At 49.4% G+C, this 24782-nt stretch overlaps 1 protein-coding gene across 6 annotated transcripts in view; it reads left to right on the top strand.

The window, feature by feature from the left end:
- LOC146830241 (uncharacterized) overlaps nt 1-24782 on the top strand; it is a 649260-nt gene that overhangs the window by 377433 nt on the left and 247045 nt on the right. For all 6 annotated transcript variants that reach the window (XM_085604449.1, XM_085604447.1, XM_085604446.1 and 3 more), the window contains exon 10: nt 17763-17829. In XM_085604449.1, coding sequence (XP_085460575.1) covers nt 17763-17829 — 67 coding nt within the window. The remainder of the gene's footprint in view (nt 1-17762; nt 17830-24782) is intronic.

Genomic DNA, 24782 nt, shown 5'->3' with positions numbered 1-24782 from the left:
TGGGGCAACTGCAAAGGGACAGTAGGGTACATTCTTTGCGGGGCATACTGGGGGAGGGGATCGAGTATCTAACAATTCCTCCACAAAAGAATCGTCGTCCTCTTTAGCCACATAGGACTTGTCAATGTGCAACCGGAATCTCCTATTCTCACATTCTATTCCTGACTCCTGTTTTTCTCTATCATATGACACAGCTTTCTGCGTCAATGTTTGCATTCCCCTTTTCCGTGGATCCGTCTCCATCTTTAACCGCCTCTGTTTAGCATCCTTCTGTCAAGTTCTAAGAGTCAAACATAGACTGTCTACTTCTTCTCTTAAATAACTGTTCTTGTAAAAACCCAACTTTTTGTTCATCAAAGGTGCCCGTCAAAGGCCACTGCAATCCGGCGTTGTCCCTCGTGTACTAAACATAATAGGGCCAAGGCCATGTTTCACATACATATCAAAATTTGGAGTGCCTTCCGGAGGCGCATGCTGAGCTTCTTCCAATCGAGCATCTGCAGAAGAACAGCGACAACACAAACTCAAAATCCTGCTAAAACTAGGCATCTTAGAAAAAAAAAATCAATAGTTCTACCTAGCAAAATACTTGCAAATATTTTTCCCAAAACGTTCCTCAGAAGCACCAAACTCAAAACCAAACTGTACCATATCCACAAAGAACCAAAACAAACTCACCTGATATCAGTAGTACAAGCAAACAAATTCTCCACTGCTGACTCTTCAGACCAAACGGTCAGATCCAAGGGTTTCGCCGTTCAGGACTCCAGTCGGGATGACCACTGAGTGAGGCACCATCCGGTGGCACAGAGGCAGCAGCTGCGAGTACCAAACTCTTTGTGCAGCTGTGAGTACCAAACTCTTCATGCAAGGATCCCTGAGCCTTCAGTCTGACCTGATGATGCTCCCGTCCTGCCCTCCAATTACAGACAGGGGATGGGGCATAACCCAAAGGAGTACCTTTTCGGGCGGCAACTTAAGGAAATGACCCTCTTAGGGCCACCCGGGTCTCTAAGACCACCTCTCAGCCTTCAGTACCAAATGAAGTAGGTCAGACGGTAGAGGATACAAACCAATAATTATTTATTGATATACAGGGAACTGAAATCAACAAGTCTAAAGATACATTATGTAGGTTTCAGAACCGGATGAAAACACACCCACAGAGGAATTTTCCAGGCAGGTGCAGCTAAATGGCAGAATACAAAAAAAAACAGTTCAGTGTTCATATCTTATACAAAGTTGCAAAATCCAAGGTTACTCCATCCGGAGCCTGCCACTAGACAAGGGGGAGAGGGCCTCTATATTACGAGAAAGCTATGTGCTAACAGGAACAGTGTGCTCATTAATAGAACAAAACCTAAGAAGAGAAACAAAACCTAAGGAGGAACATTTCTCAGAATCACATCAAGTTAGTTTTGAATGACCTAAAATGGTGGCCATAAAGAAAATGATGCAGCACATGCTAACTTATACGAAACACTGCGTCGGCATAAACAATTCCATTCTAACTCTTGAGCCAGCAAGCTGGTGAGCTTTGGAGACACACCTGTGTGCCTGTGGGTGGTAATAATGAGACCTGTGAAGAATTTGACAGCATTGTTGATGAAATTGTTTTCTGTTCTCTAATGATGAAGGATGAAATCTAGAAACACATATTTCTAGAGATGTACATCGCTATGCGCACCAACTTTGGTGAAAAATAACAGTTAATATTGAAGGAATAGCTAATTGTGTACTACATTTACCATAATGCAAAGAGGTGAACTGTGCTGGGATGTTAGGCAGTGTGCTCCCAACCACCCTTCCACTATTCAAACTCCTCATTCACACATGCAAAGCCTTACACAGAATTGGCTCCAACAAACTCATAAACCACATAAACTCCACAAACCTACCAGACACCGCCGCTCAGACAGCGGCCTGGTGACCCCCACCACACAGGCAAATGCAGATCCCGCTGTTGTGCCTTCTCCTACCTCGCTCCTAAAACTTGGAACAACCCGCCCCTGCTCATCAGAGCTGCCTCCTTAGTTCTTGAATTCTACACGTAATTGAAGACCTAACTATTCCCCGAGCCCCGGCCCTGGTTCAGCCCATAAAGCTACTGCTTCATCACAAGAATACCCTTCCGAGTGAGTTGCGCGCTATAGAAATACACATAACATAAGATTAACACATTTGAATATAGCATGCTTACTTCTTTGATCCATCAAGTGCCCTGAAATATGAATTAACGAGATGTGACTGCTGTTAATGACATGTGAGTCAGCGGCGTCACTATGGGGATGCGGGGGATGCGGACCGCACCGGGTGACACCCTCACATGGGGTGACACCTGTCACCAACAGAGCCGGTGGGCGCAGAGCAACCTAACCTTTCAGGAGGAGGAGGTGCCTGTGCGCAGCGCGCACTGTCTCCTCTCCTTTCTTTTATTTGCTTCCCTGTGAAATGGATCCAAAAAAGAAAATCACTTTTGCTGGTAATCAATGTCTATTTTTCTGACGTTTAATTCCAAAGTGCAGCATCGGGAATAAAAGTTTAAAAATATGAAAAATAAATAACTAAATAAAGTAAGACAGAGTGGTAGCAAACTGGCCAGATTGATTTTATTCACATTCAAACACATTTGCGCCACTTTTACAGAGTTTGCCAGTGAAGCGCTATTTTTGTTGTCTTGGCTTTGTTTTCCCAGGGCTTGGAACTAGTGCACCAATCCTGGAGGTACTGCAATGTGAGGATTGAAAAACAAAATGTGTACTGCTGCTCTGTATCTAGGGATGTTGTCTTTTTTTTACCATACTGCTTACGTTTTGTAAGGATATAAGCAATGGCCATTTAAATGGGTCCATTCAGGGCCCTATTGTCACGTCCTTAACTTTTCAGGCAAAAGCACTCACTGATTTCTGAACAGTGAGTGTAAAAGCGTTAAGGTAACCATGTTGTTCCTGCTTACATTTCACATGGTTTGCAAAATGTTGCATTCCCTATGATTGTTTGCTTTTTCCAGGATGCTGTCACTTTTATTTGTAGGCCACATATTGCTCTTGCCCAGTGCGTAATTTAAATTGAGCCGCATCCAGGTGTTTATAGCTGGCAACAATTGGGTTGTAGTTAAAGGCTGTCTGAGTTTTTCTCAGCGGGGCAGTATGGTATTCAGTGGGGGAGAGGATGTGGCCAGAGCTGCTGAATTTGGAACTGGGAACCAGGTTCAGCCTTAATAACCAGTCCGCCAGACCACTCTCCTGAGAGAGCACTATCTCATGCTAGACCTTAGAAGGCTTCGTAAGACATTAGAAGCCCTGGTGTCGTAGCACCAGCAGGTGGACCCTAGCATGACAAGTGTAGGTTAACCTTCAAGGCTTGTGTTATATCCTGAGTTTTACTTAATTGTAATTAGCCTAGGTCTTCCTAGCTGCTCAGCCAGAGTGAGAGATGGTAACGGAATGTTGGTGTGACTGTGATGAATGGAATGCCTGGGTGCCTGTGTGGGTGAGTGATGACAGTTGGAGATGGGCTGAGCAGCTAGGCAGGCTGCTCCTGGTGGGGCCGTGTTATGGGCTGTAACAAGGGCCTAAGTTGTGGCTGGAGTAGGAGCTGATACATGGCTAAGCCTTGTCTGTTGTTAACTGGAACTGGAACTAATAAAGAAGACTTTGAAACCTACAAAATGGCTACCAGTCTACTTCATGTAAGAGTACAACATAATTTTGGCGACGAGCGGACCTGGACCCAAGCGTACTCAAGCACTGAACAGGAACCCAGGAATTACAAAGAAACCAGCGCAAATACAAAGAAAAAAGAAAGAAAAATACATGAAACAGAATGGAATAAAAGGCAAGCCGGCCCCACCAGTGTCCAGTCATCGGACGGCCCCGACCTGTGTCCTGCCTGATCGTGCTCCATGGATTTGACCACAGGTATGGTCTGTATGTTAGGGTATGGATTGACTGTCTTTCACCCTGCCACTTCCTTTTGAATCTGCTGTATGGATGTATCCACTGCGCTAAGGAATGTGGCTGTTCAAGATGTGAGTTGTGGTCCAACTCAATGAAGTAAATTCACAGGTGCCACACAGGAGCGGTGTGGTTCTGCTAAGATGGGTACTTTTATGGCACTTAGAAAGTACAAGCAGCGTCAGTGAACAAGGTGAAAATATTGTGCCTGGAAGTTATTTTACAAAGCAACATTTTCCAAACATCTGCATATGCTGCCTTCTGAACGTTTTCTCTATCTGGAAGTAAAATTTACAAGGAGTGAATGCAAGCTACATCTCTAACACAAATGTACCTGTGTAATTCTCAAGCGCAGCGATTCATGTGGTCATCTTGGAGTCTGCGCAAGGTTTGCTCTTTGACACATGAACTGAGGTGCTAATTTGTGAGGGAGAAAAGGACAGAACTATTTTACTCGTACCACTTGCACATAACGAGCTTTTCTGAGGAGAGTTTGGAGACTTGTCTACATGGTATGTTAACTGCCACGTATTTAATCTGCCAGTTGTGTAAACAGAAGGAAAATAGTACAAGACTTTGACTTTGAAATTGACCGTTGGACTGTAGTTCAAGTTTAAAAATCTGGCACGAGTCAAGCAACTCGCGCGCCTACCTTCTTTCGGTTGGTTTGGCGCGTGCAGCCTCTCCTGCGATGTGTCCTGCGTCATCTGCACTCTGATGTGCAGGGCGGCCTCGGCTTCGGCGATGTTGATTCATTTTGGTGCATGAACGCACCTTAAGCCACTCGGCAATCACGTAATAAAACGTGCCGCCATCTTGTGTTTGGGGGACTGCAGTTTTGTCTCTCATAGAAGCGCTGATGTCACGAAGGTAGCTTTGCTTTTTGCCAACCACGTTTTTTTTGTTTATTTTCTTGTCGCAATAAAGTTCAACATGGACGGATGGTGGCTGGAGACTACGTGATTATAGGGTTTTCAAGGCTGCTTAGAGGGTGATGGATTGTGCAGTGGCTTTATCTCCATTTCAGTGCTGGACTTTCTATTGTTTCTTTGGAAACGGTGTGGTGTTCCTTTGTCACGAGGAAGTAGAAGATTCGTCTAAGAGGGATTCTTTTGGAGTTGTAAAGAGACATCCCTTCTCTATGCATGTTGCGACAGAGTTCTCTTTTTCAAGACGGTGGGGCATAAGTTTTCTCCAGCGAAGTAAAGGTACATTCCACTGTTAACCTTTTGGATGTTGTTCCAGAATCCAGCAGGTGGGGTGTCCGGTATGGCTCATGCTGTATGATGAGCCAAGGGGAAAAAACGATGGAGATATGTTTACTGTATACTTATTTAAGCACTCATGCTCAGTGAAGGTCTACATTTACAACATCTTGATGATGGCTTTACTGTCTGTTGTATTTAAAGTGACGAATTCTTTACATTTTCTGTTTAACAAGCTTCAGTTTATGTACAAGGGCTACACTAAATGTAACATTTACAGTAATTTTATGTCGTGATTCCACAGTTTTATGCTGTTTATGGTTGGGACGTCCTTGTCTCATGGTGGGTGGACATCACAGGTAATCCCTCACATGAGGGTGGTTTTGTTCTTGGTGGGTGGTTTCCCCACTTCTTTGTGTTGTGTGTAAGTCGTCCTGCGCTTCACGTCTTGTCCTGTGTAAGTCGCCCTGAGCTACAGATGTTGTATGTGTGTAAGTCGCCCTGTGTTTCACATGTTGTTCTGTGTAAGTCGCCCTGCGCTTCAGATGTTGTGTGTAAGTCGCCCTGCGCGTCACATGTTGTCCTGTGTAAGTCGCCCTTCGCTTCAGATGGTGTTGTGTGTAAGTCGCCCTGCGCATCACGTGTTGTCTTGTGTAAGTTCTGTTGTGGTCGTGTGTAAGTCGCCCTGCGCCTCACTGTGTGTACCCTTTATGTGGTCCTTATTGTGGTACACGTGTATGTGTAGTGTCGGTTCACCCTTGTTGCCTGTGTCTGGCCTTGGGTGTTTGTCGTGGGGTGTGTTCACCTTTCACTACATGGTTTTCAAATGTTCAGGGGGAAGGATGGGGTCGCTGCTTGTTTAAGTTGATTGACATTTTAGAGTCTTCCCCAAAGTACGCAGTGTTATTCTGCATTGTAACATGGTGTGTGATTTGATATCTATATGAATTAGTAATATTCTTGAGGGAGGATGGGGAATTTTGATGCATGTATTTTATATGTCGTTTTTGCCCATCTTTTCTTTATTTGCATTGTTCTCGCTTTAGTGATGTTTTACTCTTAGTTACATTCTTGAGTTATGAACATTACGGTTTATTTTGTGTTAGTTTTCTGCTGTAGTTTTGTGATCTTTGTTTTCATTTTAAAAGGAAAGGGATTATGTTATATCCAGAGTTTTACTTAATTGTAATTAGCCTAGGTCTTCCTAGCTGCTCAGCCAGAGTGAGAGATGGTAACGGAATGTTGGTGTGACTGTGATGAATGGAATGCCTGGGTGCCTGTGTGGGTGAGTGATGACAGTTGGAGATGGGCTGAGCAGCTAGGCAGGCTGCTCCTAGTGGGGCCGTGTTATGGGCTGTAACAAGGGCCTAAGTTGTGGCTGGAGTAGGAGCTGGTACCTGGCTAAGCCTTGTCTGTTGTTAACTGGAACTGGAACTAATAAAGAAGACTTTGAAACCTACAAAATGGCTACCAGTCTACTTCATGTAAGAGTACAACAGCTTGTCCACCACTATTCATTCTGAAGTTCACCTCCAGTCTTGAGGGCAGGCCTATGAAGCAGTATACCTTAGAACAAGGACCCTGTCACTGAGATCACAGGACCCTTGAGAAGGGCCAGCTCTAAGGCGGTGCAACCGGTGTGACTGCAGCAGGTGCTCACTTTAGGTGGAGGCATCATTTTTGCAAGTATATTATGGTTTTAAAAGCGCTTGCTGCCTCATTCCTGGCCTCCAGTAATTTTCGGTAACAATAAAAATTTCATGATGACTCTGGTGATTAATGTTCTTCCTAGAGAGAGATCGGAATTTTGTCTAATGGAAGATTTGACTCATGGAAAGGTAGCTCAGAGGGTTAATGTGCCTGCTGCAAAGAACATGTACCATGCAGATCACACAGTGCACATAATGTAAATAGGCCAGTGGGCTACTGCTTTTGTCAGAGAGATCCTTTTGTTACTTGCAGTTTATAAGTTAAAATCCTAACATAGAACAGTGAGCTATTAACTGTCATCTACTCCGCAGCAACACAAGCCACATTTTTTATTAACATTTGATACGTTTGAGCTACAAACAATTTATTAGTTTAAATGATCAGATCATGCTACAGATCTTGCATTATGAGGCAAATATGGCAGAGCCATTATTATTTAGAAAACATTTGCAAACTAGGATTTTTAGCCATTCATGTTTGAACTGCTGTTTTGGAAAAGGGAGAAGTGCTGATGACAGAAACTCCATGGCTCGGAGACAAATGGCTTGTGCTTCCACATTTTATCGTATTTGGGGACATTCTGTGATTAGAAGCATATCCCACTTTGTAAACACATTTTACTGTCAATAGCTCATTATAACCTCAAATAATCATGTGTATCCATTGGTTGATAAAACTGGGCAGTGAAACCAAACAAATACAAAAAATTGGGATGTTTGCGCATTCTGGGCACGCCTCTGGCTCTGCCCACTGATCCAATCCTTGGGTTATTCCCGCCCTCTGATTCTCCGCCCACAGTTCCCCTACTTTTTTTTCCCCCACTTCGACCACTGATATTTCGTGTTGCTGGATAGTGGGAACACCACACCAGTAAAAAGTATCATACCTATGATATTATAAATTACAATAAACTGTTTACTAGCAGGTAGCCCACTGTACAACCTGATTAATGAGTCATTATCACACTGTTGTTAACAGGCACATTTTGTAAATATAGGACCCACATTTACAAACGTTACTAAGGATTCTGTATGGTCCTGTTATTTGCAAACTGTGTCCACTGGCGGACTCGGGCGGAGGAGGTCCATGCGGTAAGTTGTGAGGGGGTGACACCATGAGTTACCCGCACCGGGTGACACCAACCCTAGTGACGCCACTGATGTGAGTGTAAGTGAGAGGGCAATATACAGACATTCTATGCCTAAAATATTCTAACATATGCCATTCCACACACTGCCAGTGGGAAGGCACAATATACCCTTCATTAATTCTCCTTTAAATTAAATATGTGCGTTATAACAGCATGTTTTGCAAACACAGGAAAAATCTTTTTTTGTCTATTTTGTGAGTTACGCAGCAGAATAAACACTGATAAGCATCGATTTCAAAAGGTTTGGAAAACATTGGAAAACACCACTCAAATCCACAAAAAATAAACACTGAAATCAAGACAGAGTAGGCATTTAGTAGACACAAGTATGAAGTATGAAGACAGTTTTGACACCAGTTGGTGCGTTTGGCAGACACCGGTGTGAGTAACGAAGAATGTCTACAGATCAACCACAGGGTTTGGTGGACACTGGCACAAAGTATGAAGAAAGGTTTTAGATCCATCGCTGTGTTTGATAGACACCATTATAACGCACGATGAGAGGTTACTGAACCATCACAGTGTTTTTATCAGACTGTGGTGTAATGTATGAAGAACTTTTTCTCTGATCCATTGCCTTATGTGGTAGAATCTGGCATGACATATAAAGAAATAATGTGTAGTTCCTATAAACCTATATAGGATCTGTGCATTTAGACAAGGTACACTGAAGGATTGGTGTCCAGACTGATTCTAAACAACCCACCGGGTATGTTAGCCTGTATACCAGCTGGCTCACAGTGCCACTAGAAACCCCTCTTACCAGGGAGAGAATAGTTCTTGGCAACTATCAAACATGACAACTCTGTCTCATCAGGGAACGTGGAAACAGTGTACTACTTTTCGCTCAGTCACTTGTGCTCACTTTGTCTCCGAGAGATACACAGAATAAACAATGGGGATGTTTCTCAATAAGCATTTATTGAACCCACATCATTCTAGTGTAAAATAAATGTACTGAAACAACCATAAGACAGTAACAGATATAAATGATTATAGGCACCAACAGACTAAAGTGCTAAAGCAATGAATACAGGAAGGTATTAAAATACATGACAGTAAAATGTGTACTCCTACAATGTGATCCTAACTAGATGTAACTAAGTGTTCGAGGCATGTAGGGCTGCTGAATTCATATCTGTGCATAGATCGCTGCCTAGTGTTGGGTCCGGATGATTTCACATTGTTGTCCTGGAAGAGTCTTCGAAGTATCACGAGATAGGTGGCTCCTCCCCTGGACTACAGTGCGCATGGGCATCCTCTCCATCCTTAGATTGTTTTTTTCTGCCATTGGGTTCGGATGTGCTTATCTTAGCTCAAGTTAGGTAAATTTAGTTTAAGGCCAAAAGGCCTTTAGTTATCGTCGGTACTGTTCCCGTTCGGTATCGACCAGTTTCTTTAGTGCTTTAGCACCTTCTTCAAGCTTTTCGGATCCGCTTGGTCCGAACATCGAACTTCGATCAACGATGGAATCGAGGACTCCCTTCAAGAGATGTCCTTTATGCCACGCGAAATACCCACACATCGACGTCCACCCGGTATGCAACAAATGTCTCTCACCAGATCACGATGAGTCGAAATGTATGGCCTGCGCCCGGTTCCGATCGAAGAAGACTCTCCGGAATCGACGGGCAGCGAGATTGGAGGCGCAGCAATCGGCGCCTGCCCCGGCCAACATCTTTAGCACCGAGGACGAAGACGCCGAGAGCGTGGAAGACGTAGACTCCAGCCCCGCTTCCGAACACGACTCCCGATCGGAAGACGACGATGTGGTGATCTTTCAGGGAGAAGAAGTCGTCGAAGAGGTAGGAGACTACGATGAGGCCCTTGGGGCCGAGGAAGATAGCTCCAGCGAAGAGCTAGGCCAACCCGTTGATACGGAGGCCGAAAAACTTAGTCGTCATAAGGCTCAGGTCGAGGGATCGCCTACGGGCCTTACCCAAGACCAATCTCACGGTTCTTCGGCCCCGCCTCCAGGCCCGGCCTCGAACATTTCACAGGAGCCATTACTATCGAAGACGACTGGCTTCCCTTCAGCGAAACCGAAACCGTCCATCGCACCGGTTCCATCGAAACCGAAAGTGAAAATGGTTGCGATCGGCTCGAAGGCCTCGAAACCCTCCACTCCTTCGACGCCGACAAAGGTCATCGGCTCCGACCGCGCCAAAAGAGATTTTGGTGCCGAGCTTACCGCAGCGGATCGGGGCGCCGAGCCGAAGAAGAAGGCCCTCGGCCCCCACACAGCACCTCTGCCTCTGGCACCGAAGCTTACGGCCCAAACCACCAAAGTCAGGGTGGCCAACCCGTCTGCATCGACGTCGAAGACGGCGGCGCCTGCCAAGTCATCGACTCCGACGAGCGTCGATACCTCCCTTCGGATCGACGATCCAAAGACTGCAAAAAAGTCGGATGCCGCTTCGACGCCTACCTCTAGGGTGCCGATTGGTTCCAAGGCGCCATCTGCGTTCACCGTGCAACAGGTCTCAGAATTGTTGCAACGCATCAGGGACCGGGCAACCCTCCACTCTACGTCGGGCCCCGAAACGCACAAGAGCGCAAAATCACCCTCGGCGCCGGCGAACATCACGTTTGGATTGCCGCCACCCACGGCGCCGAAAATGTTCGAGATTCGGACACGTGTCCTCCAAACACAGTCCCCATCCACTGGACAAACCGATATCGAGCCTTCACGGGCACACTTTATCGACGCCGACACTGGTAGGTTGATGCTCGGCAAGCGGAAAATCACGCCAGAGAGGGGATTGGACTCCTATAAAATTCCTCTCAAACACAAATTGACGGCAGGATCAGAACCAGTGCTTCATGAACACTTACAACCCTTCCATCAGGATCCACCGTCCTTTTCTCCTACGCATTCAGAGACAGACGCAGGAGAGGACTATGTAGGGGATGATACCACCTACCCTGGGGATATCGATCCTGATGATCACTTGCAAGACCCAGATCAGGCATGGGATGACCCCACCGACCAGGGTACCGCACCAGATACTCCTGACATGCAGCTTTATAACATAAAGACATCTCCCAGAGAGGACACTGCTGCCTTTAATGCCCTCATAGAACGGGCTGCTGCCAATCATGGAGTGGAACTCCATTCTGACACTGTAGAAGAAGACTTCTTAGTGGACACTTTCGCCTCCTCTGAAAAAACTGTCAAAACTCTGCCAATGTTAAAAGGAGTTCTAAAACCTGCAAAAGACATTTTTAAAGAAACAACCAGGGCACGGGTGCTGAACCCCAGAATCGAAAAGAAATACAAGCCTGCACCCGGAGACCCTATGTATATTAGGGGTCAGTTACCTTTAGACTCCATGGTTGTTGCTAATGCTCGCAAAAGAGCCCACTCACAAACAACGGGTGATGCTCCTCCCCCAGACAAGGAGTCCAAAGTGCTGGAGACATAAGGCAAACGGATTGCAGCGCAAGCGGCAAACATCTGGCTCATTGCCAACACACAGGCACTCCTGGCCCGTTATGATAGGTCCCACTACGACACACTAGAATCACTGCTACAACATTTGCCAGATGAATATAAAGAGGCAGCGGAGCTCCTTATCAGAGAGGGACAACTCCTTACCAATGCATCCATCAAATGCGCACTGGATGCAGCCGACACTGCGGCCAGGGCAATCAACACAAGCGTCATGTTGAGGAGGCACGTATGGTTGAGAATCTCAGGCTTCAAGCCTGAGATTCAGAACAATATCTTAAATCAACCGGTCAACCCTGACTATTTATTTGGCCCTGAAGTCGACACTACCCTCGAAAAAATTAAGAAAGACACTGACACTGCAAAATCAATGGGGGCTCTCCAAACGCAGCAGTTTCGTAGTGGCTCCTTTCGTCGCCCCGGGAATAGAGGAGCAGCTAGAGGTCAGGGGTCTCAGCAGCAGTACAATAAAGGGGGCACACAAAGTAACTATGATAAAACCACCTGAGGTGGATATAGTGGATCCAGCACCAAAGGCAGAGGACGTGGGTACAGCAACACCAGGTCCTCCCCCAAAAACAAACAGTGACGTCCTCTCCCTGCCCCCGACCACGTAACACCTGTCGGGGGGAGACTACAACAGTTCCTGTCAGTCTGGAAAACCATCACCACAGACAGGTGGGTCAAGGACACTGTCTCGGATTAACGTCCACTCCACCCAACATACCGTCAAAGCACCGTCCTATGTCCGTAGAGCACTTGGCAATATTGCAGCAGGAAGTGCTAAGTATGCTGCAAAAAGGAGCAATAGAGGTCGTACCCGTCAACCAATAGGGGACAGGGGTGTACTCTCTGTACTTCTTAATCCCAAAAAAGGACGGTTCGCTCAGACCTATACTAGACCTGAGACCCCTCAACCAATACATTCTCTCAGAGCATTTCCATATGCTCACCCTACAGCAGGTTCTACCGCTCCTCAGTCAGGGAGACTTCCTAGCCACACTGGACTTAAAAGATGCGTATTTCCACATACCCATACACCCTTCACACAGGAAATATCTCAGGGTTACTATTCAGGGGCATCACTATCAGTTCAAAGTTCTCCCCTTCGGAGTAACAACAGCACCCAGGGTCTTTACCAAGTGCCTAGCAACAGTGGCTGCACATCTACGGAGACAACACATTCACGTCTTCCCTTACCTGGACGACTGGCTTGTTCAGGCAAAGTCAGCCCAGTAATGTGCCAGCCACATGTCCCTCACCATTCACCTTCTTCACAGTCTGGGATCCTCACTAAATTACCCAAAATCACATCTTCAACCCGCCCATGTACGGCAGTACCTGGGCGCGACCATAGACACTCTGGCAGCCACAGCTCAGCCAAATTTAGTGAGGATCAACAGCATGCAACTGCTGATCTCAAAGTTCAAACCACAACATTCCCTTCCTGCGCGAGTGTTCATGCAGTTGATAGGCATGATGGCCTCCTGCATTTTCATAGTCCCGCACGCGAGACTACATATGCGCCCGCTTCAGGAGTGCTTGGCACGTCAATGGAATCAGGCTCACGGACAATTAAAAGACCTAGTGCTGGTGAGCGGTCGGGCATACAACTCTCTGCATTGGTGGAATCCACAAAACCAAGGGCCGACCGTTCCACGAGCCTGTTCCACAAATAATACTGACAGCGGACGCCTCTCTCCAGGGTTGGGGAGCTCATGTACTCACTTACACGGTGCAGGGACTATGGACGACACAACAAAAGAAGATGCACATCAACGTTCTAGAACTGATGGCAATCTTCCTAGCCATGAAGGCATTCAAAGTACACTTGTGCAACAAAGTCGTGTTGATCCGGACGGACAACATGACTGCCATGTACTACATACATAAGCAGGGAGGAACACACTCTCCACAGTTGTCTCATCTGGCTCAGAGCATGTGGAAGTGGGCCATTCAGAGGAACATATTCCTCATGGCGGAACACCTCCCCGGCAAGGACAACCAGATGGCGGATCTGCTCAGCAGACACAGCCACCAGATGCACGAGTGGGAGCTACATCCGTCAGTACTCCAACCGTACTTCCAACAGTGGGGTCATCCAGAGATAGACCTATTCGCCACAAACGAAAACGCAAAATGCCAAAGCTTTGCCGCCAGGTTCCCACATCCGCAGTCACAGGGCAATGCGAAATGGATGAACTGGTCCGGCAGATTTGCGTACGCTTTTCCCCCAGCACCATTGACACCGCTAGTGGCACGCAAACTGCGACAACACTCACTGACACTCCTCCTAGTTGCTCCCACATGGGCGCGCCAACCATGGTACACCACCTTTCTAGAACTTTCCGTGGTGCCGCATCAAAGGCTGCGGATCAAACCCGCACTTTTAACGCAGAACCATGGCGAAATTCAGCACCCGGATCCGCAACAGCTGAACCTGGCAATCTGGCTCCTGAAGTCTTAGAGTTTGGCTACCTAAACCTGCCACCTGACTGTATGGATATCATCAAGGAGGCCAGAAGACCCACTACCAGAGCTTGCTATGCGGCTAAATGGAAGAGGTTTGTCATTTACTGCAACAACAATAACATTAACCCGCTGGACGCATCCATTCAAAACATCATCTGTTACCTTTTACACTTATATCGATGCAATCTGGCAAACAACTCAATACGTATCCATTTAACCGCGATAGCAGCCTATCTTCAAAACAGGCAGCACCTCTCTTTATTCAGAGTGCCTGCCATCAAAGCCTTCTTGGAGGGACTTAAACGAGTAATTCCCCCAAGACACCCACCGACACCGGTGTGGAACCTCAATGTGGTCCTCACCAGATTAATGGGTCCACCCTTTGAACCTCTCCATTCATGTGAGATTCAATTCCTCACCTGGAAAGTAGCTTTCTTAGTGGCAATCACTTCGTTAAGAAGAGTTAGTGAGCTCCAGGCACTAACCATTCAAGAGCCATTCATACAGGTTCACGCAAACAGAGTTGTACTACGTACCAACCCCAAATTCATGCCCAAAGTGATATCGCAGTTCAAACTATTGAACTGCCCGTTTTCTATCCAAGTCCACAAAATGTCGCAGAGAGAATGCTCCATACACTAGATGTAAAGAGGGCCCTCATGTACTATATAGACAGAACTAAGGACTTTAGGAAAACAAAACAACTTTTCGTTGCCTTTTCTCCACAACACAAGGGCAACGCCATTTCCAAAGCAGCGATAGCCAGATGGATCGTTAAATGTATTCAAATTTGCTATCAAAAAGCTAAACGCACATTAACGATTCCCCCACGAGCCCACTCAACACAAAAGTTAGGGGCGTCCATGGCTTTCCTAGGAAACATTCCTTTACAGGAAATCTGTAGAGCAGCCACATGGTCCACTATACATACATTTACCAAACACTACTGCGTAGATGTACACTCAAAACAGCAGGCATCTGTAGGACAGGCTGTTCTCAAAACTCTTTTTCAGACTGCTGCAGCTGGCACAGGCAGCCGCCGCTAAAGGAGGGACTGCTATATAATCTATGCACAGATATGAATTCAGCAGCCCACATGCCTCGAACTGAATATGCTACTTACCAGTATGCATCTGTTCTTGGCATGTAGGGCTGCTGACATTCATATCGCCCACCCTCCTCCCCGGCACCTGTAGCAACTGCAGCTCTCAGAATTACTGTAAGCATGGTCATCACTTTATGTATCTACTCCATCACTGCCACAATGGCGAAAAACAATCTAAGGATGGAGAGGATGCCCATGCGCACTGTAGTCCAGGGGAGGAGCCACCTATCTCGTGATACTTCGAAGACTCTTCCAGGACAACAATGTGCAATCATCCGGACCCAACACTAGGCGGCGATCTATGCACAGATATGAATGTCAGCAGCCCTACATGCCAAGAACAGATGCATACTGGTAAGTAGCATATTCAATACCTAGCATGTATGTAGGTGTACTGCCAAGAATCCCTCTAGGATAAAGTCAACCCCATTACCTGAAGTGGGAGTCTGTGGAACCCTGTCTTGATCTCAAGATGGACATCCCGTGAGGGGTGTTAGACCACTGCGAGCTGGAGTGTCCTGCGTCAGTGTGTCAGCATGGAAGTCCTTTTCTCCTCTGACTAACTCAGCAAAATATGGTGGTTATATACTCAAAGTGGTACCCTCGGGTGTCTACCTTGCTGTGTCAGGTCAGACTTAGGATGATGGAAGGAATGACGCTCATACATAGTTATTATGCAAGAGATGGTAGTCCTGCTGAGTTTTCAAGAATCCTCATGCATAATGGATGAGGCTAGTTTTCAGGGAAACCCCATGTCCTGTAAGCAGTATCGTAACTAGGTAAAAGCTCAGTCCCAAGAACCGTTATGTAGTGTAATGGTAGGGGGGAATAGAGGTGAAAGGTTGAATTGCTAGTTGAGCCTATATTGGGGTACCTATGTGAAACATAACAATTATTCAGATCAATTGCATAGTTTAAAGTACGTTTTCAGATGCAGCACAGTGTTTGATAGACACCTGTTTGAAGTATGAAGAAAGATTTCAGCTCCATCACAGTGTTTGGTAAACATCGGTATGACTCATTGCAGGGTTTGTTTGCCACCTGTATGAAGTAATTTTACAGCTCCATCGGTGTTGGGTAGATGTTAGTATGAAATATGAACAGAGTTTTCAGATCCTTTGCAGCCTTTGGTAGACCCTGGTATGACGTATGAACAATGTGATACTATTCATCTCATGGGTTTGGTAGACACTGATATGAAGCATGAAGGAAGTTTTCAGTTGTCAATTGTGAAAATGGTCAGTAGATGAAGTCGGTTCCAACCATACAACTAGGACGTACGAGAGATATTGAAAGATTGTAATTTCAATATATGGTCCAAAGCTTACAACATCTTACACCATTTTCATAGCATTCCCTAATGACCTGATTGTGTAGTCGTAAGTAAAGCGCGCCCAAATCTATATGCAGGATGAAGAGAGGTAGATAGATGGATCTTGAAGGGTGTACCTAATCGACTTAGTGCTCTGTGATGTATATTATCTCTTTCATTTGATAATCTTCAAAATTGTGGTGTAACACTCTGTAAGAAGAAAGCTAGTGTATATACTATATGGAGCTTTAATTTCAGTGATAAAGTTGGAAATTTAGATGTAGACCATATGTTGAACTGGTACTTGTGCTGGTAATGACGATGACCCTGTGACCTCAAATTACTACAAATCTGGTCCATTTTCTTTAAGAGTTTCTTTTGATTCGATCAGTAAATTCCCTACATTGCTTTCCACTTTTCTTTGCCTACCACAATAAACCCTGACTACCTTGTGTAAACTAACTGTTATTACCCAACATTTACAAGAGCAACATTAGGTTAAACACTGGGTAACTAAATAGGTTGTGATTAAATACTCTCCATGACATTTTGTTAAGATATGTCATATCTATTTAAAACTTAATTTTTCCTAAGTTAATTGGCTGGAAGGAGAATAATTGCCCAGCCTGAGCCCAGGAGTATGTATCACATGCAGTATTCATATACTGAGTACAAATTATGGCTCAGAACAAACTCAAGTATTGGGACTGAACAACCTTGCATATATACATCTATTTAACTTAATAATACAAAACTGCAAATCAGTGTGAAAATGAGGCACATATGACATACAATCTCATTTCATATTCATTCATTTGCCAGGCATAAATACTATTAACATTTGAATGAATTGTTGTATTAACTATTCCAAGAAGTCCATCATTTGCCCTTACAACATTTACTCCTTTCTTACGTGCCCTTGCAGTCTGAGTCCATGTCTTATTTTAGTGCACCGCCATGTGCTGGCCATGTACTGCCTACTGAATCTTCTATGCATCTCTGTGCTGCCACGGAGTGAGCCCTATGGTAGCAGGGGTATTTGCTTTTTCGTGGTTACCTTCCTTTTTACCATTTGCTAGTTCACCTGGTCCATGGCGTCTACCTCCAGATGTAGGTGTGCGCTATAAACAACCGAGCCCCTCCAATCACAAGCTCTCATTGTCAGCTTGTCACACTGAACTTTCTTCAATTCAAAATGAGAAGCATAACAACCATGAGTGGCACTTTCCTATATGATATATATATATATATATATATATATATATATATATTTTATGTATTCACATCTGTCTTTATTATTATGAATACCACAAGTTATGTGTGACTCTTTCTCTTCCTAGGTTAGCTTATAATTTGCTACGAGTTCTTAATAAAATTCAGATTTTTGTTCCTCTACTTCAGGTGCTTGAAAGGGAACTGTGGACCATAGACGGAAAACTACAACCATTTCTTCTGGGTGGTATTGAAGGTATGTTTAAGGGCATGGTACATAGAGGATGTATAGTACTTGGCTGCCACTATATTAGCAAGTTTTAAATATAATGACACATCACAGCAACCCTACACCTAATCTTAACCACCATCAACTTCAGCCCATCAATAAATAGAAATATCTTTAATATGTTTAATTCTGTGTTTTAATTTACCGTAATTTAGACCTGATTATAAGCCTACCTTTAAATCAAATTACATTTAGTGAGTTACCTTAGCCTAAAGTCAGACCTACACCTAACATTTAATCATTTTAAGACAACTTGCATTAAATAAAATAGGTACAAATAATACTGGCCCTGAACTATTCGTAATTGATTTATATTTTAATCAAATTGAATAAGAAGTAACCTTAACCTAATTTAAATGCATTCACACCTCAAGTCTTAAATTAATTTAAATAATATGTAAATTGAATAATTACCTTTAATGCTAACTGTTGGACAGGCCACACGAAGGGCTTGCTCCCCCCCCGCACGACAGGGCCCAAGCTCCGGCCCGCCAGGCGTAACCCACGAAAAGCACCTGCACCCCGTCTCCCGACGGATCTTCTGCCCTCGGACCTCCACTCATCACGGGCCCCAGCCCCACCGGCTTCCCCGGCCGGGTCAAGCCGCCATCTTGGGCCCTGCACCACGAGGCCGCGTGGCCTCGCCCCGACCCTAACCCCGGGCCTGGCCGGCCCCGACATCCCGGCACCACCATCCACCCAGGAGGTGAGCGGACCACTTGGCAGGTCAATGGGAGAACGAAGCGTCAAGAGCTCTTCCCCCGCCAGGTGCCGATCGCCTCCAGCTCCCCCAGGCGCTGGCTCCACTCCCTGCTGGGTGTCTGGACACCTTCATCCCGGGCCCTCCGACCTCCAAGTGCGAGGGTCCGGACATCAAAGGGCGCCTGCCCTATAACTGGGGCAACTCCGGAGCAGGAAGGAGTTGTATCCTGGAGTCGAGAGACACCGAGAGAACTCAGCCTTGACGGACTACTGGCGCTGCCGTAGCCCTATCTTGCGAACCATCGTCCTGCCTGCTGGCGCTGCCGCGGCCTTCTGCAACATCCATCCTCGTCGGGACCTGCTGGCGCTGCCGCGGCCCGTTGTAACGACCATCCTCACCGGGACCTGCTGGCGCTGCCGCGGACCGTACATCGACCATCTTTCCGGGACCTGCTGGCGCTGCCGCGGACCGTGTACCGACCATCTCGACCGGGACCTGCTGGCGCTGCCGCGGCCCGTAACAGCTAAACCACCAAGCTCGAGGATTGTGAGCTAATCATCATCTCATCCGAACTACCTGACTGGTAAACAGACTGTCCCGCTACCCCCTTACCTACCTTGAGAGACTTGAATCGAGGGGACCCCTGAGTCCAGACCTCCTTGTACCATTCAATCGTACCTAAAGAAGTGCTTATAAAGAACGCTGAATCTTATCCTTGTGTGGTATCTGTCTGTGGGGGGGAAGTTACTTGTCTGTACGATCGCTGGAGACGGCTCTCCCCGGAGACCTCTCCCCCTGACCTCGGCCGACCCTCCCGGTCCGTCTAACCTTTCTAACGTTGGTGGCCAGCGGCGCGATCCGAATCAACGCGTAATCGTACAGAGAGTAGCTCACCCCACGACAAAACCACAATGTCAGCCAAAGATAGCGGTTCCACTGAGAAATTCCAAATGGATAAGTTAGAAGAATACAGCCACCGCTAACTGAAACAATTCTGCATAGAACTTGGCATTGCTACCACCGGCCTGAGTACCAAAGATGATCTAAAGCACGCCCTTGAGTCGTGGACAGAAACTGGGATCGCCGGACCCTCCGACCAAAACAGTGTCGCACCAGAGGGGAACGCCACGGCTCCCGAGGAGCGGGGAACGGGCCTCTCGCAGGAGGAGATCCGAGAAAGAGAAAGAACCAGATTGCACGAGTTGGAAATGGCACGACTCAAGATGGATGGGGAACTCAAGTTAGCCGAACAGAAACTCAACCTAGAGCATATGCGGCTCCGAGAAGAACGAGAAGAAAAGCAGAGACAGAGAGAGCTGGAGGAAAAGAGAATAACACTCGAACACGAGCGCCAACTGGCGGAAATAGAACTTCGGAAACAGAGTAAAGAACTGGGGGTGCCTGAGCGACCGCACACCCCGGGGCCAACCGAGAAAAAAGTCCACATCCCCAAGGATGTTGTCCGCGAGTATGTCCGAGAAGACGACATACAACAGTGGTTTAAAGCCTACGAGATCGCCATGACCTCCCACCGGATCGACCGGAGTGATTGGGGAGCCGGACTATGGGGGAGGTTCGTTAACGAAGGTCGCGATGCCCTGCTGCAGCTCCCAGATCACCAAATGTCGTCCTACGACCACATGAAGGCTGCCCTCCTCACCCGCTACGGCCTCACACCCGAGATGTACCGCCAGAGGTTCAGAGATTGCACCCGGATCCCAGGTACAACTTGGGTAGAATACGTGAACTATTTCAGCCGTGCCTTCGAGGGGTGGATCAAGGGGAGCCATGTCACCACCTACGAACAACTCTTTAACCTTATGGTATGGGAGCACCTGTCGAACAACTGTTTCGTCGAGCTCAGGCAGCACCTCCTCGACAGTAAGCTGACTGACCCCCGGCAGCTCGCCGCCGAAGCTGACCGATGGGAAAGCACCCGAGTGGGCCGGAGAGGGCCACACGAGCAGAACAGAAGCAACCAAGGCCAGCACCGTCCTCGGGGAGGAGGAGGGGGCCAGGGGCGAGGGAGAGACGCCTTGCCGGCAACACCCGTGGCCAGCACCCCGCCTCCGGCCGGCCGGGGCAACCCCCCGTTGCGTCCTGGGTTCCGAGCCAACGTCACGTGCCACCGATGCCAGCGAGTCGGCCACTACGCCAATGACCCGAGCTGCCCGCAGAACCAAACACCCAAGCCCCGCCAGGTAGCTGCCGCCGCCCTGGGGGAAGAGCGATTATCGGAGGAACCAGAAGAGTATGAGCCGGCCCAGCAAGAGTGGGAACTGGCCGCCATGGTCCTGGCGTGCTTAGGGGGAAGAGACATGGTCCCGCGGGCTCCCCTACCCGCTAACACCAGGAAATACGGTCAGTGGGTGACCATTAATGGACAGCGAGCCGAGGCCTTGCGTGACACAGGCGCCAGTGTGACGGCCGTCCGCTGTCACCTGGTGAAGCCCGAGCAGATCCTGCCGAACATTCTCTGCCCCGTCCGCTCGGCAGACAACTCTGAGAGTATGTGTCAAATGGCCTGCGTCCCATTCGAATGGGGAGGGGTCTCCGGCCTGTTGAAGGTGACGGTCCGGGACGATGCCCCCGTGGACTGCCTCCTGGGGAATGACCTCGAGAGTTCCCCGTGGGCCACCGTTGAGAGAAGAGAGCACCTGGGGATGCTGGGCCTCCCGGACTGGGCTTGCATAACCACCCGGTCCATGGCCGGCCGTGCCGTCCCCCGATCAGAAGAACCGGAATGGCCAGCACCTCCGCCCCCGGTCGCCCCAGTAGAAGACAACGACGAGGCCAGCCCCCCAGACCCGACGACCGAAGGGGACGCGCCACCCCAGGACCTTCCCGGCCTGGCTCAGTGGCGTCAAGAAGGGGGGCCCACCCAAGAACAGTTCCGCCAGGAACAAAAGACCTGTCCCTCCCTCGAGGGACTCCGCCAACAAGCCAGCGCCCAGAACGCAGGGGACTCCACCGGAACTCACTGGGTCTACTGGGATAACGACCTGCTATACAGCGAACAAAGAATCGCCGAGCTGGGGGCCGGTCGAGTACTGGTGGTACCTCTCCGCTTCAGAGACTTCCTGCTCAACCTGGCCCACGATGTCCCCCTGGCTGGACACCTGGGCCAGGACAAAACGTACAGCCGCCTAGTGACCCCCTTTTTCTGGCCGAAAATGAGGAACGACGTCCTGAACCACTGCCGATCTTGCCCCACATGCCAAGCCAGCGGAAAGAGTGGTCGGAAGCTGAAAGCCCCTCTGCAACCCTTCCCTGTGGTCACCACCCCGTTCGAGAGGGTGGGGATAGACATTGTGGGGCCTCTGGACCCTCGCACGGCACAAGGACACAGGTTCATCTTAGTACTGGTGGACCATGCCACCCGCTACCCCGAGGCGGTGCCCCTACGGACCGTGACAGCTCCGGTGGTTGGCCGGGCCCTAATGGGGATCTTCTCCCGGGTAGGCTTCCCCCGAGAAGTCGTCAGCGACCGAGGCACGAACTTTATCTCCAAATACATGAAGTCCCTCTGGCAACAATGCGGGGTCACCTACAGATTCACGACCCCCTATCACCCCCAAGGGAACGGACTAGTGGAGCGTTTTAACCGCACTCTCAAGGGGATGATTGGGGGATTGGAAGAGCCCCTCCGTCGCCAGTGGGATGTTCTACTCCCGTGCCTCCTCTTCGCCTACCGAGAAGTCCCCCAGAAGTCCCTCGGTTTCAGCCCTTTCGAACTCCTGTACGGGCACCCTGTGCGAGGGCCCCTCAGCCTAGTCAAGGAAGGTTGGGAGATGGCCCCCCTAACGACCCCTCCAGACGTCTTCAAATACATCCTGGCCCTACGCAATCAGACCCGGCGCTTCAGGGAGATGGCCAAGGTGAACCTCGAGGCCAGCCAGGAGGACATGAAGAGGTGGTATGATCACAATGCCTCCTCCGTTGAGTTCGAGCCTGGTCAACAAGTATGGGTGATGTCCCCCACCGAACCATGTGCCTTGCAAGATAAGTGGACGGGGCCCTTCAAAGTGGTCGAGCGCAAAAGCCCCGTCACTTACCTCATCGACATGGGGACCTCCCGGAACCCCCTTCGGGTCCTCCACACCAACAGACTCAAACCACACTTTGTGCGCTCAGAACTCAGCCTCCTGATGGCTACGGACAGTGGGGCAGAGGAAGACTCCGAACCCCTCCCGGATCTCCTGAAGACTCAGGAGAATGACGGCTCCATGGATGGGGTCCGGCTCTCTGACGCCCTCACTTCGGAGCAACGCCAGGGCTGCCGGAACCTCCTGCTGCAGTTCGCTCCCCTGTTCTCCCTCACCCCCGGGGTCACCCCTTGGTGTTTGCACGACGTGGACACCGGGGACAGTCCCCCTGTCCGACACCGGGCCTACCGCGTACCAGATCGGGTACGGGCCTGCATACAGGAGGAAGTGGCCAAGATGCTCACAATCGGGGTCATCGAGCCCTCGGACAGTCCCTGGGCCAGCCCGGTTGTATTGGTTCCCAAAGCCGCTGCCCCCGGCACCACACCTGAACTGAGATTCTGCGTCGACTACCGGGGCTTGAACGCTGTCACCCGGACCGACGCCCACCCGATTCCCCGAGCAGACGAGCTGATCGACCGGCTGGGGGCCGCCCGCTACCTTAGTATCTTCGACCTAACAGCGGGCTACTGGCAGATCGGCCTCACACCCAGGGCTCAGGAACGGTCAGCCTTCTCTACCCCCGATGGCCACTACCAATTCAAGGTCATGCCCTTCGGCATGAAGAATGCCCCCGCCACGTTTCAACGCCTCGTGAACCAGGTCTTGGCGGGGCTCGAAGAGTTCAGCGCTGCCTACCTGGACGATATTGCTGTATACAGCCGCCACTGGTCCGACCACCTCCGTCACCTCCAAGAGGTCCTACAGGCCCTCCAGCGGGCCGGCCTCACAATTAAGGCCGGCAAGTGCCAAATTGGCCAAGGGTCCGTGACCTACCTTGGGCACCAAGTGGGAAGCGGGCTGGTGGCCCCGCTGCAACTTAAGATTGCTGCCATCCAGGCCTGGCAGCCCCCCGTCACCCAGACCGAGGTCCGAGCCTTCTTGGGGCTCACCGGCTACTACCGGCGGTTCGTGAAGGACTACGGCAGCATCGTGGGGCCCCTCACGGGTCTCACGTCCAAGAACCAACCGAGGCGGATTAACTGGACCCCCGATTGTCAAGCGGCCTTCGAGAAGCTGAAGGCCGCCCTGTGCACCGCCCCTGTGCTCCAGGCCCCCGATTACAGTGGGGAATTCGTGGTACAGACCGACGCCTCCGACCACGGCATCGGAGCCGTTCTTTCTCAGTTAAACCCCGAAGGTCATGACCAGCCGGTGGCCTTCATCAGTCGACGTCTCCTGGCCCGAGAACAGCGCTGGAGCACCATCGAGAGGGAGGCCTTCGCTGTGGTGTGGGCCCTAAAAAAACTCCGGCCCTATCTCTTCGGTACCCACTTCCGGGTACAAACCGACCATCGACCCCTGCAGTGGCTGATGCAGATGCGGGGGGAGAACCCAAAACAATTGCGCTGGTCCATTTCCCTGCAGGGAATGGACTTCACCGTGGAGCACCGACCAGGCCAAGACCACGCCAACGCGGATGGCCTGTCACGCTTTTTCCGCCTCGACGAAGAGAGTCCCCAAGGAGATGGGTGACTCTCCCCGCCTTCAGCTGGGGGGGACGCATGTTGGACAGGCCACACGAAGGGCTTGCTCCCCCCCGCACGACAGGGCCCAAGCTCCGGCCCGCCAGGCGTAACCCACGAAAAGCACCTGCACCCCGTCTCCCGACGGATCTTCTGCCCTCGGACCTCCACTCATCACGGGCCCCAGCCCCACCGGCTTCCCCGGCCGGGTCAAGCCGCCATCTTGGGCCCTGCACCACGAGGCCGCGTGGCCTCGCCCCGACCCTAACCCCGGGCCTGGCCGGCCCCGACATCCCGGCACCACCATCCACCCAGGAGGTGAGCGGACCACTTGGCAGGTCAATGGGAGAACGAAGCGTCAAGAGCTCTTCCCCCGCCAGGTGCCGATCGCCTCCAGCTCCCCCAGGCGCTGGCTCCACCCCCTGCTGGGTGTCTGGACACCTTCATCCCGGGCCCTCCGACCTCCAAGTGCGAGGGTCCGGACATCAAAGGGCGCCTGCCCTATAACTGGGGCAACTCCGGAGCAGGAAGGAGTTGTATCCTGGA

The sequence above is a fragment of the Triturus cristatus genome, chromosome 5_1 (genome assembly GCF_964204655.1).
Source record: "Triturus cristatus chromosome 5_1, aTriCri1.1, whole genome shotgun sequence".
Taxonomy (NCBI): domain Eukaryota; kingdom Metazoa; phylum Chordata; class Amphibia; order Caudata; family Salamandridae; genus Triturus; species Triturus cristatus.
The sequence above is the reverse complement of the archived record's forward strand: the minus strand, read 5'-3'. Positions and strand labels throughout refer to the sequence as shown.